This window comes from Fukomys damarensis, unplaced genomic scaffold (assembly GCF_012274545.1).
Source record: "Fukomys damarensis isolate Sample0158 unplaced genomic scaffold, DMR_v1.0_HiC HiC_scaffold_3, whole genome shotgun sequence".
Classification (NCBI taxonomy): domain Eukaryota; kingdom Metazoa; phylum Chordata; class Mammalia; order Rodentia; family Bathyergidae; genus Fukomys; species Fukomys damarensis.
Window position 1 is genome coordinate 47450050 of NW_022900915.1, and position 20218 is coordinate 47470267.

The 20218-nt window shown below is 43.5% G+C and overlaps 2 protein-coding genes across 2 annotated transcripts; both read left to right on the forward strand.

The window, feature by feature from the left end:
- Nucleotides 1-5110: 5110 nt before the first annotated feature.
- On the forward strand, nt 5111-7527 carry LOC104873301 (olfactory receptor 2G3; the record flags this gene model as incomplete). Its single annotated transcript, XM_010639899.2, has 2 exons — nt 5111-6028; nt 7504-7527. Coding segments are annotated over exons 1-2 (942 nt in total), but the record flags the coding sequence as incomplete, so codon positions are not given.
- Nucleotides 7528-15686: 8159 nt separating this feature from the next.
- LOC104873296 (olfactory receptor 15) lies at nt 15687-16634 on the forward strand. Its single transcript, XM_010639885.3, has one exon. The coding sequence runs from the start codon at nt 15687-15689 to the stop codon at nt 16632-16634; it is 948 nt and encodes a 315-aa protein (XP_010638187.3).
- The last annotated feature ends 3584 nt before the right edge of the window (nt 16635-20218 follow it).

Consider the following 20218-nt stretch of genomic DNA (forward strand, 5'->3'; position numbering starts at 1 on the left):
TCCTTCTTCGTTAAGGCAATGATATTCAGTATTTCATTCACCACATTCTCTCTCAAGTCTGACAAGTCTAGAGCCCAGTTGGTCCACTCTTTGGCAGGTGTGCACTGACCTTGGGAGTGCAGATGCCTCCAGGGAATCTTGGATCCACTCCTGTGAGTAAGTCCCCCGGAGAGGGATGCTGGGCCACAGGAAAGTTCTGTGTTTAATCTTTAAGCAGTTCTCATCCTGTTTCCATGAAGTCATACTTACCTTCCCAACAACAACAGCCCCTTTATTCCACATTCTTGGTGATACTCATTGTTTTTCTTTTGAATAATAACCACAGAAATGATTTGAGAAAGATAAACACTCCATTCTCTCACTCATGTGAGGAGGTGAAATAGTTAATCTCCTAGAAGGAGATTGCAGGGTGGTGGTTGCCAGAGGCTCAGGCTGTGGCTTTGTCAGGGCTGGGGTGGCAGTGGTCACAGGGGCAGAGTCACAGTCACACAGGAAGGAGGAGTGGAGAAGACCTACAGTAGAGCTGGGCACTACAGCTAGTGGTGATATAGTGTAATATTGGACAGTTTAAGGAAGTGGATGTTTCACGTTCTCTCCACACGGGCACTCATGTGAGATAATTCACCTTTCAATTAAGTACATTAAAACATTTCACAATGTAAATATACTCTATGTTTGTTACTTTAATCATTTTTGAGTCAAAATACCCAACACCCAAAGTTAAAGGCGAATAGACTTCCTTCTGCTTATAGATTACAGAGGTTTCAGTCCAAATTTGGTTGCCTCTAAGATCACAGGGGAGAAACAGTCCATGGAAAAATAGGCAGGAAACAGTGAAACAGGAGCAGCAAGCTTGCCTTCCATCCCTCCGTTGTGATTTCACCTAGGCTATAAGTATATTGATTGCTGTTATGCTTTGTGTCTTTGGATTCTTTCATTAGACTCATTCCTAGATACTTTATGTTTTCAGTTGCTATTTTGAAAGGAATTGTTTCCTTAATTTCTCTCTCAGTGAGTCTGTTATGTGTGTACAAGAAGGCTATTAATTTTTGAGCATTGACCTGGTATCCAGCTACTCTGCTGAAAGTGTCAAGTCTAGAAGTCTTTTGGCAGAGTTTTTTTAGGTCTTCTATGTAGAGTATCAAATCACTAGCAAATAATGGCAGTTTAACTTCTTCCCTTCTTATCTTTAAGTTCCTTCTCTTGTCAAATTGCTCTGGCTAATCTTTCCAGGACTACATAGTGAACAAGAATGGTGATAGTGGACATCCTTGTCTTGTTCCTGATTTCAATGTGAAGATTTTCTGTTTGGGGCGATTTAATATGATGTTGGCTGTTGGTTTTTCATAGATAGACTTTATCAAGTAGAGATAAAGACCATCTATTCCAATTTTCTGCAAGGTTTTTTTATTATGAATGGGTGCTGAATTGTGTCAAATGCTTTTTCTACATCTATTGAGACAATCATAAGTGTTTTTGTCCTTGACTCTGTTAATGTACATTTAATGATTTATGTATGTTGAACTATCCTTGCATCCCTGGAATAAATCTGTTATGGTCAGTGTGTATGATCTTCTTGATAACCCTCTGTATTCTTTTTGCCAGTATCTTATTGAGGATATTTGCATCTACGTTCATTAAGGAGATTGGCCTGCGTTCTCTTTTATGGTTGGGTATTTCCTTGGTTTGGAAATCAAAATAACACTTGCTTCCAGGAATGAATTTTGAAGTATTGCTTCCAGTTTAATTTCGTTGAAAAATTTAAAGAGTTGTGGCAGTAGTTCTTCTCTAAATGTCTTGTAGAATTCAGCAGTGAATCCATCAGGACCTGGGCTTTTCTACGTTGGTAAACTTTTAATTACATTTTCAATTTCACTGATTGTAATTGGGGTATTTAGAAATTTTTATCTTCTTTGTTCAACTTTGGTAACTCATAAGTATCAAGAAATCTGTCCATTTCTTCTGTTTTCTCCATTTTATGAGAGTACAGGTTCTCCACCTAGGTTCTGATGATCCTCTGGATTTCTGCTAGATCTGTTGTGACTTCACCTTGTTCGATCCTAATTGCAGGGATCTGAGCTTTTACTTTCCTTTCTTCAATTCCCTGACTTTTTGTAGAACACTTTATTTTTCATATGGAGCAAGCAACCCGCAGGAGACACTGGGCTATAACACAGCATTTGGTCTTTGCTCTCTGATTTTAAACATTATATTTTATTTTAATGTATTAATACCATATACTTTATTGTCCAATACGTATCTAGAAAACAATAAGGCCAATATAATTTCTTGTTAGTGTAGCTTGCCAAACAAATGGTTGATATGTTAATGACAGGGATTCATTTCACTACCCTCCAGGAGCTCTAGAGTCACAGACCAGGAGAGCTTTACTTCCCTCTTCAAGAGTCTCACTCCCCACTCTTCTGAGGGGAGCTGAGCAACTAGAGCAGCCATCCCAGTTTTTACTTTTGATTTTCCTGCAAGATTTGTTATCTTTGTCCCATGGGAGAACACAAGGATGTTTTAAGATCTCCTCTATCATCATAGCCTTTTGTACACTGTGGCAATAGAGGGTGAGAGAAAACACAGGTTGCCAGTTGAGGAGATGGGGGTGTTCAGTCACTCTTCTGTTTGAGAGGAGCTAAAGTAGCCAGTGGGTGCAGAAGCTGCAGTGGCTTGAGAGGAAATGGTGGAAGAAGCCCCCAAAAACGGAGGGAGAAGTGGCACCAAAAGGGCAAGAGGAGGAAGGGATAGATAGGGTGGGAAGGGGAAATGTCAACCTTAGTTTTATTTGTGGTGAGCATTTGTTCTAAGGATGAAAACAAATGCTGCTCAAGAGCAAGAGTCAACTGAAAGCTGGTAACAGCAATTGCAACTACAGCTGCAGATACAGGCAGCTTGAGAGCTGGTGAGGCAGGTTCAGAAGGGCAGCTATGGGCAAGGATGCCACAGGGACAACAGAAGCCATGGTGGGCACAGATAGTCCGTCAGGGACCAGAGTTGGTTGCGTGATTGTATCCAGAGGAACATTAGTTCCAGGGCTGATTTAAAATGACTAAAATTTGCTTGGATCTGCAGGCCTGATGCATGGGCAGAGTGGGTAGAACAGGCAGAACCACAGGCATAGCAGCTGCTGAAGTGACTGGAGATGATTCAGGTGCCACCTCAGCTGAGGGCATGGATGCCTGACAAGTGGATGTAGGACCTTAGAAATTTAGTCCCAAAACCCTCCCCACTTAGCTTAACTGACTCCATTTTTAAGCTGAAAAACCATAAAGTGCCAGAACTGACCCCCGGATGAATTCAGGCAGTACAATTTGCTTAGTTTGCTTAGTTTTCTTGGTTACGATAAGGGCAGAGTCAGGCAGGTGGGAGAAAAGCCACTCCAACCTCGAAGAAGAAGAACAGGAGGTTCTGTGTAGATAAGAGAAGCTCACCACATTCCTGAGTGCATTGACCTCCTCCTAAACTGGCCTCCTCCCCAGCCTGAGATAGGTCTCTTCCCACTTTCACAAGTACCCCAGCAACATCCAATAGATTTAACGTATTAGAAAAGAAGCCAATAAGAAAGAATTTCAAGTCACCTGAGCCCTATAAAGATAGGCTGAATGAGTGGGTCGGGGCTTCCAGTTTGTGTCCGCTGTGTCGGTGACACTGGAGGTCCAGGCTCGAGCTTATAATAAACTACTCATGTGACTGCATTGGAAGAGACTCCTTGGTGGTTTTTCTTGGCGACTTCGTGACTTGGGCACAACAGGGAACTCAGCAGCTGGCACAGCTGTGGTGCCCTGAGTTGACTGGAATTTTCTGTCCAAGGGCCTAAACTCCAGGATATTAAATTTGGATGAGAGAGTCAGTCATCCCTCTGCTGGGTATCACAAAGACCAATTCCCACATGCTCCCATGAGTCCAGGTCAAGGGTTTCTGCCTTGCTAAAGACAGGGATTTATCCGGCTATGATATTTAGCAGCTTAACTACAGAATTTCCAGCAGGTGTTCTGCTGGACTGGAAGTCTTCCTGCAAGAGCTACGTGTTGACCCTTTTACTCCAAATCTGTCTCACAGGCTATATCACCCATGGATTCAAATCATATCCACCTTGAGTGCCAGTTATATGGAGCAGGAGTGGGGACATTACCATAAGTCCAGAGTCTCCCATGAGCCTGTACAATATAAACTGAAGAGACTAAAGACAGAAATGGGACTGAGAGAGAATTTGGTTTCTGGGCAGCAATGACTAAAGGTTCCCAGGGAACCCAGTATTGATTATTGGGAAGCATGGGAAAGTGAGCAGTGTGTGCTCTGAAGACATCTAGTGACCCAGTGTAAAGTGTCTGACTGGAAGGATCTGGAGACAGCTGATATGAAGGCAGGGCTAGCTGATAAGCAAAGGTGATGTTAAGGGGGAAGGCACTGCTTATTGTGCTAGGAGAGACTGAGATGTGCTGAGACTTGGTTGCAATTGACCAGAATCTACTAATACCGGGCAAAGATTGTGCTACAATCACACACTCTAGAAACAGCCACCTGTGAAAAAGTCCCACCTATGACTCCAGGAGGCTTTGGGGACACATCTAGATACAAGTCATAGCACAGCATACACAACTGGCATGAGCTCTCTCACCTACACCTGAAAATCTTACCCTCAGTGTACCTCACTCCCCTGGAATAGAGGATACTGAGGATCTTCCTTTAACAACATTTCTGAAAGCAATGTTTTAAAGGCACAAAACCACATGGTTTCCTCTGCATGAATACAGAGTAGTAGAATTGATGAATTGATTGGAAGACAGAATGGAAGGGAAAATGAAAACGGGAGAGTTGTAGAAAAAGAAGAAAAAGGGATAGGGAGATGTATTCTTATAATCATATTACTAAATTCAGTAAATTCATCTCTGTGTAGAACTCATCATAACGGCTTTATCCTCTCTTCCAGGTCAAGGGATAGGGCAGTGTAATGTACACATAAAATAGTCCCCCCAAATTTATGAGATTATCACTCCAACACGGGGGAAGGCCTGGGGATGCAGCGATGAAGCTGCTGAAGGGAATGTCAGGTATATCCTCAAGATCTTTCTGTTCCCTTGTAGGTATATAAAAGGCAGATGCCATGGGAAGGGAAAATGTGAGTTATCCCAACACTTTTGTCCTCCTGGGCTTCTCAGAGTTTCCGTGGCTGGAGAGGCCCCTCTTTGCAGTGGTCCTGGTCTCCTACCTGCTCACCCTATTTGGAAACAACTCCATCATCCTACTTTCTCTGGTGGACCGCAGACTCCAGACATCCATGTACTTCTTTCTAGACAACCTCTCTCTGCTGGACCTCTGTATCACATGCACAATTGTTCCACAGCTGCTAGCCAACCTCTGGGGACCAGACAAGACCATTGCAGCCTGGGGTTGCATCTCGCAGTCCTATCTCTTTCACTGGATAGGCTGCACCGAGTGTGCTCTGTTGGCTGTGATGGCCATTGATCGCTATGTGGCCATCTGCCGGCCCCTCCAGTACACTCTCATCATGCATCCCTGGGTTTGTGTGCAGATGGCAGCTGCCTCCTGGTCCAGTGGTTTGGTCAATTCTCTGCTCCAAGCCACACTCACACTCCAGCTCCCCCTCTGTGGACGCCACACCCTGGACCACTTCTTCTGTGAGGTGCCTGCGCTCATTAAGCTGGCCTGTGGCAACACCTCTACTAATGACCTAGCCCTGCTAATAGGAGAAATTCCTTTTGCAATGCTGGCTCCACTGCTGGTGATCATCTCCTATACCTTCATTGCTAGAGCTATACTGAAGTTGCCTTCAGCTGAAGGAAGGCACAAAGCACTCAGCATCTGCAGTTCCCACTTGCTGGTGGTCACCATGTACTTTGGACCAGGCATCTATCTGTACCTCCAGCCTCCAGCCAAGAGTTCCCAGGCCAAGTTCATGTCCTTTTTCTACTGTGTGATCACCCCAGTGCTCAACCCACTCATCTACACCCTGAGAAATAAGGATGTGAAGAGAGCATGGATGCAGATTCTACAGTCTCGGGTTTGGGTGGATCCGTTAGAAGCCAAATGATCTCTGCTCGTCTCCTGGATATCCACAGGCACATCCATTACTGTCGGTATGCTTGCATTTCCAAATGAGGATCCATAACTGGAAAGAAAGAGCTGCATTGTGTAAATATCAGATATTCTGATTAATGGATATAATTTATTACATGGAAAATTCTGTATTCTGAAATCTGAAATTGCTCTCTTGCCTTCATTCTTCCTAAATGTCTTATTCTCCATAGAAATTGTGGGCAGCATGGGCCACTCGTCTATAGAAGAAATACCTGCATCCATGGTGGCCATTACCATGCCATTCATTTGCCAAGATGTGGAACAAAGCTCTGCATCCATCTGTGGATAAATGGGGAAAATCATACACTCTGGGCACAAAAGAATAATATGTAAGCTAAAGAAAAACAATTATTTGAATTGTGTAACATAGTTCAAGTCAGAAAAAAACTTACAGTAAGTAAAATGAACAAAACACAGAAAGACAAGCTCTAACTTTTCTCACTTCTACTGGAATACAATCAACTCTTTAAATTAAGACTTTTCACCTAAGGTTGCTTTCTGAGAAGATGAAGATCACTGAAGAGTAATATCTATAGCTCATCTTTGCTTTAATACATTTTTATAAAATATGGATCTGGAGTTTAGATAAATTGAATTTCACAAAATTCCCCCATATAATACACAAGCAACTCTAGTCTTCATTTTCAAAGCAATTACAAAAACAGAACACACTTTTCATCTGAAAAACTCTCTGTATTTTTTAAATCAACTATGTGCTTAACAATATCATATCATAAAATTCAAAATACTGAGAAAAGATTCAGAAGTCCTTATCAAAAGCCAAGGATAACTATTCACTTTGACCAAAAACCTAACAAACTCAGTTGACCAACACACAAGGTACAAATGTGTTAAAATTCAAGATAGCAGGGCTTATATCCAGACGTCCCCTTTAAATATCATGCATTCATATGAGGGACTTTGAGAGGTAGCTGGATCTAGGGTGTGTGAATATGGATTAGGGGTATGTGATAACTAAATTACTGCACTGATTTACATAGTTCTGGATGTGGGTAATGGTAAGTCCTGTCCTAGCAGTGGATGGCAGTAAACAATAGGCTTTTATCCTGGATGGGACAAAAGCAAAGAGAAGACTGGCTGCTGCTGCTTCCTTTTCTGTGCCTACCCTGCTATGGACTTGCGGCTCTCTGGGGGGACCCCGTCCAGTGGGGAATAGGAGGTGAGAGCCGCCTCTTATTCGTGGGTCATCAGAGGCCGATCAAATCTTGAATGTCTGTGAAGGAAAATCTTTAAGAAGTTAGAGCACATGGCCCAAGTCTGATTTCTGATCAAAGGCTCTTTATTGGCTCAGCAAAACGATTATATACTGTTATCCCAGGGGGAAGGTTCAGCAAGCTTATTGGACAGTTCAAACAAATCTTCTACCAATCACATGAGTCACTCAAGCATTTAACCATAAAGGGACAAAGCATTTATCAGCATACAGCAATCAGTATTTTACCAAATGTGGGGAGGGGTAAGTGGGAAGGCGTACATCAACAATTAACCCTATGCAATCTTTAATTTAACAATCTCCAGGGGCAAGCGGGGCAAGGGGAAAACCAATTTTGATACCAAGATTCGTCCTTTTCCCGTTGCTTCTGCCTTGGTTCGAGGCTTTCCTCAACCCTTCTAATGCTATCATCCACCAGGCCCAGTTTATCTTTAAAAAAGCAACATTCTTAAAGAAGGGGGTTGGGGCCAATGGCAATGGGTGGTTCTTTCTTTGAAAGAACTGAGGTGGTTCTTTCAAAAGCCTGATGGAAAAGGTGAGACCCGGATCACGGCCGCTGATGTAAAGGCGAAGGCCCCACTCAACCTGACGAGTCCAGTGGTATTGTTTGCCGGGCGTGGTGGTGCACGCCCATAATCCCATAAAACTAGTCTGGATTACAGTGAGCTTCAGGTCGACACCCGTAATCCCATAAACCCAGCCTGGATTACACAGTGAGCTTAGCCTGGATTACACAGAGAGCTCCAGGTCAATCTCATCTGCATAGCTGAGACCCTCATCTCAGAAAAGCCAAATAGAGTCATAGATTGTGTCAATGCCTCAATGGTAGAAGTTACTTTTCCAATGTCAAATGCCAGCGGGCTCCCACATGGACTGTTTCTCCTCACGGTGCCACCACCCAGCTCTGTCCTGGAGCCTGCTGCTTGTGGACAGAAACCTCTATAAACTGTGAGCTATAACAAACCATCCCGCTCTTACTTATTGAAGTCACCAAAAGCATAATCATTATAACTTTTCAGTAAAACACTTTAATGTAAAGAAATAACAAGTTTTTCCTATATAATTTTAATATATGGTGCTAAGAATTTTGTACCATGTTAATTTTAAAGTTTAAACAAAATAATGTTTGAGAACCATATGTAATCCACAATATGATGAAAATTGAATTGCATTTGTACTACATTCCTTTCTGAAGCACAACAATATTGCTTTCATAGAACTTCAATATCTAAGAATACAGTGGACTTTGGGTACAATAAAAAGTTGAAATACTCTAAACCAAACAGATCCACAGAGACAACTGACAAATCCAGCAACTATTAAAGCACTAGGTGTAAATTACTTATTGTTGCAAGGATTTGACACCATTCATCCACAGCTCTCCTTGCTCCTTGTCTCTCCTTCAGCAATTCTCTTGGGGCCTCTGCTGTTGTTCCCACTCCTTCTTTCCCACAGTAGTCAGGGTTGTGTCAGCTGATGCTCCAAGGGAACCAAGGCCCGCTTCGTGAAAAGTTGAGAGCTGTGCTTCTCCACATCTAACCACCTGGCTCTGTTTCAGAGGATGCAGGATGTGTGATAGGGACTTGTAGCCACAGGGACAGAATGACCTCTTCAGTGGGTCACACGTGCATTAACTTTCATTGTATCAGATGAGACACAGGAGGAAGTCAGGCGAAATATTCTACAGCTGTAGTGATCCTCAAGTATAAACATTTTGTGACAACTCTCATGCTTGATAATTTACTGGTCTTGCAGAAGAACTTCACCAGTCCCCACAGTATAGAAAACTTGATCAGCAAGATGTTAAGAAAGGCCAGGTACTTATATCTCTTCTGAAGTTCTCTGAGGGGTAACAATAGCAACAGTGAAACCAAAGTAGTGGTTTTGAGTGAGGAGCTAGATATTGTGGGTGACTTCCCAGCATAGGCTTGCAACTATGCCTTCTGGCTCTGGGAAATCACAAGAGAATACTGCTTTCACAATGTTTCCTTGACCTCATAACATGAGCCTGAAAAGTCCACTCCTCCCCTAATCAGGTCTGTTGACCTCTGCTATGAGCCACAAAAGCACATGCTCTATCTGTATTAGAACACACCAAGGTGAGCCCCACTGTGATTATATCAGGAACACTGGAGATTTGACGCACTCCTTCTCATGAGCTTTGTCTCCTACAGTGGCTCCGATGAGGCTCATATAAAGTAAAACATGCCCCTTCCCAATATGAGACACAGCAGTCACTCAGTAGGAGAGAGTCTCCTGTTACAGCAGAAGACTAGGACAGCTCCCCGTGACAGCCTCAAAACCCATGGCGGACAGGGCTGCTCCAGTCAAACCCACTCTTGAGTTTTCTCATCAGCCCACTCCCCACCTCAGCACTGTGCCTTCCTTTAACAAATTCCTGAGTGCTCACCACGGCTGTGTGTTCTGCCTCATTCCTTGTTCAGGACACAAGGAGCCACATTTATGAGGTGAGACTGACAGGAGTTGTTGATAACAGGCTCACGTAGTGAAGGAAGCGCACTTCCAGAAAATGGCACTGACACCTGCAGTATTCCAAAAGATCCCATAAACTTGTCTCCTCTAGGGAAAATAAATACATAACCAGAGAAAGAGCTTCTCTGTCTTCTACAGCAGTGTTGTGTTTTCACATAAAGTGTGCTGTTTCAGATGTAAATAAATGTGAAACTGTTAGATAAAAATTCCCCTGGGAGACGCATTCTGCCCTATGCACATTCTTTCATAGAGAGCCACGGAATGTGCACCATATGGCTAAAAGGCCATGTACATCCACCCATATTGGGAAGTGTATTCTTTTAGGGTCTTGTCTTCATCTCACACAGGCAAGATGACTTCACAGACACACCTATCAGAAGAGAGGAATTCCCTGTAGTGTTCATCTCCACACAGGAGGCGGTGAGTTAATGGTCTCCCTGCACTAGCTCAAGTCTCAGAGGAGCCGAGCCAGGCACCCTCAGGAGCCCCCTACTCATCACTCTCTCTCCTTCCTGGGTTCTGATCACTCCCATCTCGCTCTCCATGAGACCCAGCCTCTGACGAGAACCTGCCTCACTGGAGCCAGCCCAACTTTCCTCCACTGGACTCTCACTCCTGTGTCTCTTTCTTCTTCACCACAGGTGAGTGAGTGGAGTCCGGGTTGCTCTTGAGCAGCTTGCTAACCTCCACCTCCAGTGAGTCTCACAGGGAAACAGCACAGGTTCTTTCACTTACCTGAAGAGCCTGGGCTCTTCTACATAACAGGGCTAACTTCCAGACAACCACAATGAAATTATTGCGGAAATAATCTCTAAAAACATAATTATTATTCCCAAATACACTATCAACATATACATTTTCATGTCTAAGAAAAGATGAAGGCAGAAAAACAGAATACATTTTTATACTCACTTGTAAAATAAGAGCAAGGGACCCAACAAGGGGAGAAATAAAACACACCAGCAAACACTACTCCTCTCATACACGTGAAGCATTGCACTGGATGTGAGGAAAAACAGGTCAGTGCAGGATGGAAAACTTGTCAATCTGTGCTCTAAGTGATGGTGAAGGCAAACAACTTGAGAACAGCTAAATGTTGAACAACTTTGGAGTGTTGGATAAAACTTTGGGATAAAAATAGAACAAAGCTTGTATGACTAGTGAAAGAATTATTTTTAGGAGTGATATTAATTTATGCACTTATTAAATAGTTGTTAAAGGTGCTGGGAAGTCAGGAAAACAAACTCAGGTCAAACTCCCAAAACATTCATAGGCAGAATTCACAGTAACTCCTGGAGACAGAGAGGGAAGGCCTGGGAGGATTCACACAGGAGCCCACTTTGGTGCAGGGGGCACAGGACACAAGGGAGGCAGGGAGAGAAGCCTGCTGTGCAAGGGGCCAGGCAGAGGTGGAAGCAAATAGCAGGGAGTATGGTGCAGTGGGGAAAAAATCAAGGGGCCACATAGTGACCCTTCCGAGGTGGACCTGTTTGGGACGCGGGAGTTCAGAGGGTTCCTATGGACACTTAGATGAGGACTGAGATTTCTGAGCATCACCATAAAAGGCTGTCATGGGAGTGAACAGGTGCACACCTCTGGAGGCTGAACTGTCCCACTGATAACAGTCTGACACAGTGGAGAAGGAAAGCAAGTGAAGGCCTTCATTCACTCCTGAATTTTATGAAGAATAGTTTATTATTCCGAAAAGATCTTTACTGAACTAAAACCAAATTTGTCCAGTGGTGTTTTTCAACAGAGGAAGCTCTTTTAAAACAAATTTTGTCTTTCCATGTCTGACTAGTCTGGCATGAGGTTACCAACTGTGCGGTGCTGGTATTCCCCTTCTGCTGATCCCTGCGGTATCGTTCCCAAACCACATCCACACCTACTCTGCCGGTGATGGACTCTTGGGTCAGATCCCCATCCTGTTTCCAATAATTCTGCAGTGGAGCGCAGACAGTTCCTCCCCACCCTGCCTCACGTCCTCTGTTACGTTCTCCGCAGTGGGAGGGACTGATCCCAGGGCAGACTGCTACACTTCAGCTTGTGCTGTTTCCACAGTGCTTGCACTGGTGCCCACCCCACCAACACTGTGCCTGAGTTCCCTCCCCACACCCCTGCCAGTTTGTTATCTTCGCCTTTTCAACATCAGTCATCCCTACAATGGAGAGGAGAGAGAAAACTCTGCATGGGGTCACTCGATTTCGGAATCTGAAAAGGCTGATCTGATTGAAGCAGAGCGTGGAGTGGTGCGGTCCAGAAGTGGGCAGTGGTGAGGGGATGGCGTTGGGGGATGGTGGACAAAGGGACAGCACAGTACAGCAGAGGGAAGGAAAAGTCAGGGACTCAATTTGTGATTCTTGAAAAATCCCGAGAGAGTGGGTGGTAAACGCTATCAGCGCAAGATTGTGGTGAGGGTGATGCATGTGTAATGAGCTAAATGTAGCAAAAACATGACATACACATGCTTCACAATTTCATGCTTTATGCAATAAATATAGTGTTCAACTTCCATAAATAACCCTGGTAATAATAACACGTGTTTATCCACAATAAAATTCCATGAGCATTTTATGTAATTTCCTACTGAAAATGTTTCAGAGCACATGTCCTGTCGTGCAAATGAGGGCCCAGGTAAGGAACCCAACATCCACGCCTCTCCCCACAGTCCGAGAAGCACATTTCCAGGCCCCAGTCAGCAACTGCTCATGCACCCCTGTGAGTCTGTGTAAAATCCAACTGCAAATGTAGTGTAAGCGAACGAATACCAGCACAGAGAAACACACAGCTGCTGGACATGAGTTAGCAGTACACAGTGCTACGGCTTGTGTCTACATTCTCCCCAAAGCTCCACACTTTTTCAGAGGACTCAGAATCAGGAATGTGTGAGGCTGGGGTTAAGGACAGGTGATTACTAAACCACCACATGTGAGTGATTGGTTTGGCCTCTCCCTAATCCCAGTGTCTGGATAGGGAATAAAGGGAGACGAATGCTGTTAAGGTGTCTTATTTTCTCTGTTGTCATCCAATACCATGGACTGTTTTCCCTCTGTCACTACCTTGGATCCAGCTGATTATGTACTGAAACTTCTATGGACTGTAAGTTACACAAACCCTTTCTCCTTTAACTTTGAGTGTCTAGTATTTTATCTTTGAAAGGAGAGAAAATTAAATAAATGTACAAGAAATATTTTCTTGAGCATCTCATAACCTGAACAGTATTTCTATTAAGAAAGCCAATGCACAGCTTTTTCTCAAAATTTACCCTTTACCTAAGATTAAGATCAAAGAGAGATTTTAGAATTTTTTCATCCATAAAATTGCAGAAGAAATCCCCTCTCCTGTGAGGAGCAAGTGCAGGTGAAGCAGAACCACTACACCCTCACTGTCCTCTGACACCACAGACTGTAAGCGCTGTCCCTGCCTGCTGCCTGCTGTGGATTGGCCAGTCCTGAGGGAGGCAGTGAGAGGGACAGGCCCTGGCCTCAGGGACTCTGGCTCTGTTCTGCTGAGGCTCTGTTCTCTCTGGTGCATGGCCCAGGGTCTCTGCTGCACCATTCTCTGCTCTGACTACACAGGTGTGCGTTCTTCACCCCCACTGATCAAGTGCCAACTGTGTGTGAGTTGTGACCACTTTGGGTCTACAGAGAGGAGAGGGGCCCAGCTGGAAGCTCCCCAAGGCATGCAGGCTCCTCCTGTATTGAAGACCAGAAGGCAGTATGTGGGCCCAGGTGACACAGCAGCTCTCCTGCCACATTGATTTTTGTGCAGTGTTATGGGATATGCTTTCATCTTAGACTTTATTGTTCACAACAGAATTCATAGTGAGAATGTGGAAGTCACAAGCGCCTGAATGCCTTCTGTTCCCATACATGCTGTCAGCCCCCTGAGTCTTCTCCAAACCCCTGCAGTGAGTGTGATTAGTTGTACTTTAGTGCAAAGTGCTGAAATCCCCAGGGCCACTGTGTCTGGCTGTCATGACTGTGCTAGGACAGTGCTGCTCTAATGCAAACACTATGCCCTTTGCCCTGATTCAAATTTCCCCCCATATCCATGGTGCCCACAGATCAAACCTCGTTTACAGATAAGATTGCTCTTCCTCCTTGGATAGAGTCACTTGTATTTGATACTACCGAACATGCTCTCTCCAGATGCTTTCAAATGTTTTGTTCCGTGCTGTTCTCTAGTTTCCCCCTTGATTTAGCATGAAACTTAGTATCTTCTCCCAAACTGCTGCTTTCTGTCTTTCTGAAATTCTTGTAACGTTTGCCCTTCATATCTGACGATATTTTCCTGCCTGTCCAGGATGCTTGATGACTACACATCTGGAGGTTGACCCGAACTATGGCTCAGTAAGATCCAGGATTCCAAAGCATTCACCTTGCTTTCTCCCAAACTGCTGCTTTCTGTCTTTCTGAAATTCTTGTAACGTTTGCCCTTCATATCTGACAATATTTTCCTGCCTGTCCAGGATGCTTGATGACTACACATCTGGAGGTTGATCCGAACTATGGCTCAGTAAGATCCAGGATTCCAAAGCATTCACCTTGCGTGTTCACCCAGGTGCTACTCCCTGGGTGCTTGGGGCCACGGCTCAGAAAAGGGGCTAAGATTCACTTTCCTGAGCATGATTGATTGATTGGACTTAGTGAAGATTACGTGGCTCACTTTTCTTTTTGAAGAAATATGGAAATAAAGAAGTATAGTATTGTACATAACACAGTACAAAACTTCAACTTATTTTGTTTCTGTCTTCATGACATTGTGTTTCCAAAGTCTTGTCTTTGTTCTTGAAATCAGTTCATGTGTATCCCTCATGTATATAAGATAAAAAAGTGTTCTTCATAATGCTTCAAATATGAAAATATTTCTCAATTATGTACTTTTGCGTGTTATATGAAAAGGTTTTTGTAAAAAATGAGAATGAATGAAGCACAAGCAAGGGAGAGAGAGCAGAGTGAAGATGCCTCAGTCCACTTGGGCTGAAAAAAATTAGAGCAGATGCTGTGGTGAACAAAAACCCAATAGTATACATTCAAAGAAAAATAACAAAAACAGCAGAGCCACCCAGCGCTGGACACCTGGAGCCCTTAGGCACTGGTGGAGGAAGGAAAACAGCCCAGCAGTGGGACAGAGCAGCACAGAAGTTCTCCACAGGACTGACCGAGGGTCACCAGAGGTCACTTCTGAGAGAAGGGGAAAGCAGGTCCTAAGGAGGTACTGGAAGAGAAAGTGCATTAGTAACAGTATCAAATACACAGAGATGTGGTGTGCATCAGCTGGGGGATGAACGTGTAGATGTATTTTTTTATGTTTTATACATTTCTAATATATCCCTCACTAAAGAAGAATATTCAAAATATAAGGGTGATATCTTATCACAAAAACATGACTACTGCATTATTCTACTGTAATGCAAAGGATGCAGATCTGTGATATAAGAGGGATTTCCATGGTAGGAGAGGGCAAGGAGATATTTATCAGGAACAAATGAATTTCCAAAAGGAAACCATTGGTGGTGGTGGTGGCTATTAACATTTCATTGTACTAAATTATATAGAGCAACCTGCTTAAAAGTTCACAAAGCAGTAAATTTCACGTTGAATCTAACTTATCTGAAGAAATATTTTTAAAAAGAGGAGAGGACTAGCTAAGATAAACACCAATCTCAGGGCAGGCTAAGTTCTGGCAGGAAAATGTTCACATGATATGCACCTGCAAATGAATCTATTTTGTATCACAAATGTACACTAATAAAATAGAGAAAACAACATTACAAAGTCACTTTTGTCCTCAAAGTAGTCCCTTTCTTTCCAGGCACATATTGGAGGCAGAGGGCATGGGAAGGGGAAACATGAGCTTTCCCAACACTTTTGTCCTGCTGGGCTTCTCAGAATTTCCATGGCTGGAGAGGCCCCTCTCTTCAGTGGTCCTGGTCTCCTACATCCTCACCCTGCTGGGGAACAGCTCCATCATCCTCCTCTCCCTGGTGGACCCCAGGCTCCAGACACCCATGTATTTCTTCCTGGACAACCTCTCTCTGCTGGACCTCTGTCTCACCTGCACCATTGTGCCCCAGCTTCTGGCCAACCTGTGGGGACCAGACAAGACCATTATTTCCTCCAGATGCATCACACAGGTCTTTCTTTTCTGCTGGACAACCTCCAGTGAATGTGCTTTACTGGGAATGATGGCCATCGATCGCTATGTGGCCATCTGCCGGCCCCTCCAGTACTCTCTCATCATGCGTGCCTGGGTGTGTGTGCAGATGGCAGCAGTATGCTGGTCCAGCGGGCTCCTGAACTCTCTGCTTCAAACCATACTGACCCTTCAGATCCCGCTCTGTGGGCACCACACCCTGGACCACTTCTTCTGTGATGTGCCTCTTCTGATCAAGCTGGCCTGTGGGGACACCTCTGCCAATGAGCTGGCCCTCACTGCAATGACCATCCCATTTGGAATGATGTCTTCCCTGCTGGTGCTCATCTCCTACACCCTCATTGCTAGGGTTGTCTTGAAGCTCCCTTCAGCTGAAGGCAGGCACAAGGCACTCAGCACCTGCAGTTCCCACTTGTTGGTGGTCACCCTGTACTTTGGACCAGGCATGTACTTTTACCTCAAGCCTTCATCTGAGAGTTCCCAGGCCAAGTTCATATCCTTCTTCTACTGTGTTATCACCCCACTGCTCAACCCACTCATATACACCCTGAGAAACAAGGATGTGCAGACAGCATGGAAGAGGATCCTGCAAACCAAGGGTGGTGTGAAGTCTTTAAAAGCAGAATCTCTGCCTGTCTCCTGAATAATAACATAAGCACATCTATGCTTACCTGTGAATTACACCTGCTTTTCCAAGAGTGTCTGTGAATTCCATGAAAGTACTCAATTCTCTTGGTCGGTCACCTCAATGTTTTGAAAAACTCCTTGGGCTCACAATGTCTATCACTATTGTCCCCACAGTCAGCCTGCCCCTTCCTAAGGCCTTCATGTGTGTCTGGTCTATAGACAGAGGAGCCAGCAGCATGGCTCTTATGTCCTTGAGCTGGTGAGAAACATCCTTTTTATTCTTTCCGGCTTCCTCCTTCATTTCATTCCTCATTTCTATCTTTCTTCATGCTGTTATTTCTGTGTATCCTATTTAACATAGCTGTTACTAAATATTAATTGTACGATAAGGAGGCTGTGATTTTAACATCTCTCTGCCTGCCGTAATGTGTATTGGTCGTTCCCATTCTCCCTTGCTCCCTCCTCCCTTCCCTGAGTCTTCTCCTGAGCACCTCTGCCTGCTCTAGCAGTCCATTTTCCCCTATCACGCCATCTTCTTTCCTCCAGATTCCAAATATGGCAATGAATGTGATATTTGTCTCTTCATGTTCAGCTTGGTTAGCGATACATGATGATCTTGAATTCCTTCAATTATCCTGAAAATGACATGACTACTTCATTTATAATAGAATAGCAGTCCATTGTGTACCACTTATTCTTTATCTGTTCATCCACTGATGAGTGTCTAGGATGATTCCACAATGTAGCCATGATAAATAGGACTATGATAACAAATGGTATGAAAGTGTCTCTATTGTATGCTGACTTTAGCTGCTTTGAGCAATATAACCCTCAATGATAAATGCGGATAATGAGGGAGTTCCACTTTTTGTTTTATTTTCATGTCTTTAAGTAACCTCAATTCTGATTTAACAGAGACTGTAATAGTTTACATTACCACCAACAACGTGTAAGGGTTCCATTTGGCCTTCACCCTCACCAGCATTTATTACTTTTTTATATAATAGATATTTTGACTGGGATGGAAAAAAAATTTAATGTAGTTCAGAATTTGTATTTCCAAAATGGCTCCTTACAACTGACCAGTTTTCATATAAATATTGGATTTTAGAGAAGTACCTGTTCAGATCTTTGGCCCATTTATTGATTGAGATACTTGTTCCTTCTGTGTACAGTTTTCTGAGTTCTTTCCGTATCCTGGACCTCAATCATCCATCAGATGAACAGCTGGCTAGCATTCTCCCATTCCACTGCTTGTCACTTCGCTATTTATTATTTCCTTGGTTGTGCAGAAGCTTTTCAATTACATGAAATGTCATTTGTCTATTCTTGCTTATATTTTCTGAGGCATTGTATCCTGCTCACAAAATCAGTGTCTGTATTAATATCTTGAAATGTCCCCACTGAGTTGTCCTCCGTTGCTTTCAGAGTTTCAGTCTTACAGCAAGGTGTTTGGTTCACTTTTTAGTTGACTTTTGCACAGGGTGAGCCATAGGGATCTAGAATGAATCTTCTACAAGTTGTGTCATTTCTCAGTATCATTTGCTGAAAGAGGCTTTTTTCTTCAATATGTGTTTTAGGTACGGTTCATCGAACCAATGTCTGTAGATGTTGGACTTATTCCTTGTTCATCTATTTTTGTACACTGGGTAATGCCACTCCATTTGAGGGAGGGAAGGGAAAGGAGATTTTTTAAAAGGATGAAGATTTATTCTGTACATGAACGAACTCCCTACAAGGAATGCCATTCCTATGTACTTCAAACATGAGCTAAGAATTATAATGAAAAAATAATACAAAAAATCAATTCTCTATGGCATATTTTGAAATCATGTGTTGTGCTTCAAGAATTATTCCTCCTCCTCAGGAATGCTTTGCTATTCTGGGTCTTCAATATCAATTGCTTTATAAATTTTAACATATGTTTCTTATTCTGTGAAGAATATCACTGGTAGCTTCATAATCACATTTGATGTTAGAGCCATTTTAATCAGGCTATTACTCTTAATTGAGGATCTGAGTGGAAAACCTGTTTACATTTTAGGATTCCTTAAATTGAAAATAAGAAAGAAGATGTGTAGTGAGACATGGGAAAAGGAGGCAGAGTCAGAAACAGAAGTCAGGTGGTGCAGAACAGAAAAGAGAAGGGCGACCAGAGTTATTCGGTGGTTAGGAACTCATAGTTAAGGTTGGCAAGGAGGTGCCCTGAGCAGCGGTGGCTGACAATGGAGCAAATGTTCAGGCAGCAGCTCATCTACCAGGTAGGTTTATCTCGGTGGTCACTGTGGTCCTTCCTATTCCTGGGCACCTTTAAAAAGGAGATATCCCTTTGTTTTTGCCTAAATTTTACAACCCACAGTAGAGGGTTCTTTTTCTCACCTCAGACTGAAATCAGGAATTGGCAAAGGGCAGCTCTGCTAGCAGTTTTGATGCCACCATATGGTACGAGGTAAAGCCGGATGCCAAAACTTGGCACCACCACTGCTGCTGCAGGTGTCGGACCAGCTTGCTCCTGATGCCTTAGATCAGCTGCTGGTTACTAAGCTCTACTGCTGCTCTTTGAGGCAATCTCTCCATCCACAGTACTCAATATAAGAATCCTCAGGACAGGGGTCAGCGATGCGGCCGGAAGTCGTGCGTGCCACATTGGTACTGCAAGCAAGGTCTGAGCGGCACAGACTGCTTCCTGCGTCCGTCCTGCCCACCCCTGCCTGACCCACACTCTCCCACTGTGGACACTTCCCTCCCCACCTCTCACCCCCACCCACCCCCACACCTCCGGCCTAAAGCTGTGGCCATGTGGGATCCAGCTGTTCCTCTGTGCTCCCAGTTACTGTTACTAGGCCTCACGCTTTGTTGGTGATGGGGTAAGTTGATACAAGATTTGTGGAGGGGGCTAGGGATTTAGCTCAGTGGTTCCGCTGCCTGCCGCGCAAGCACAAGGTCCTCAGTTCAATCCCCGGTACCAAAAAAAAAAAAAAATTTTTTTTGTGGTGGGCAATGGGCAACATCTAATATACATTAAAATGGGTTTGGTCTAACGATTTCTACTAATAGGAAATGATACCACAAATACATTGGCACCAGTGGTTGTTTCCAGAAATATTTATGATGTTGAAGGAAAAAAATTCTGCATTTCCATCATTACAAGACATGATGGTCGGGCATGGTGGAGCATGGCTGGAATCCTAGCACTTCTGAGACTGAGGCAGGAGGATTACTGCGAGTTCGAGGCCCGCCTGTCTCAAAAATAAATAAATAAATAAAATAAAATAAAGATAAATTATGGCCCAGCCATTTTAGTAAAATGCTGTGTAGGAATTGATAGAAATGAAATACTAATATAGAAGAATGCCCAAAGTATAAAGAAAAGCAGGTTGCAGAATTGTATTTGCATAAATTTGTTTTTTGGTTTAAAGGCGATGTATATACATATATATTTAGCTTATGTAAAGAATCAGAATATATAACAACATTAGCAGTATATTTTAGAGGCAATGTTTGTGTCAGTGTGTGTACATGTACTCTGCTAATTTTATACCATGATGTTGAATTTTGTCAGATGCTTGCACTAGTTTATATAATCATGTCATTCTTTTT

Coding starts and splice junctions, on each gene's coding strand:
- LOC104873296 (XM_010639885.3), top strand. CDS start 15,687: ATGAGCTTTCCCAACACTTTTGTCCTGCTGGGCTTCTCAGAATTTCCA.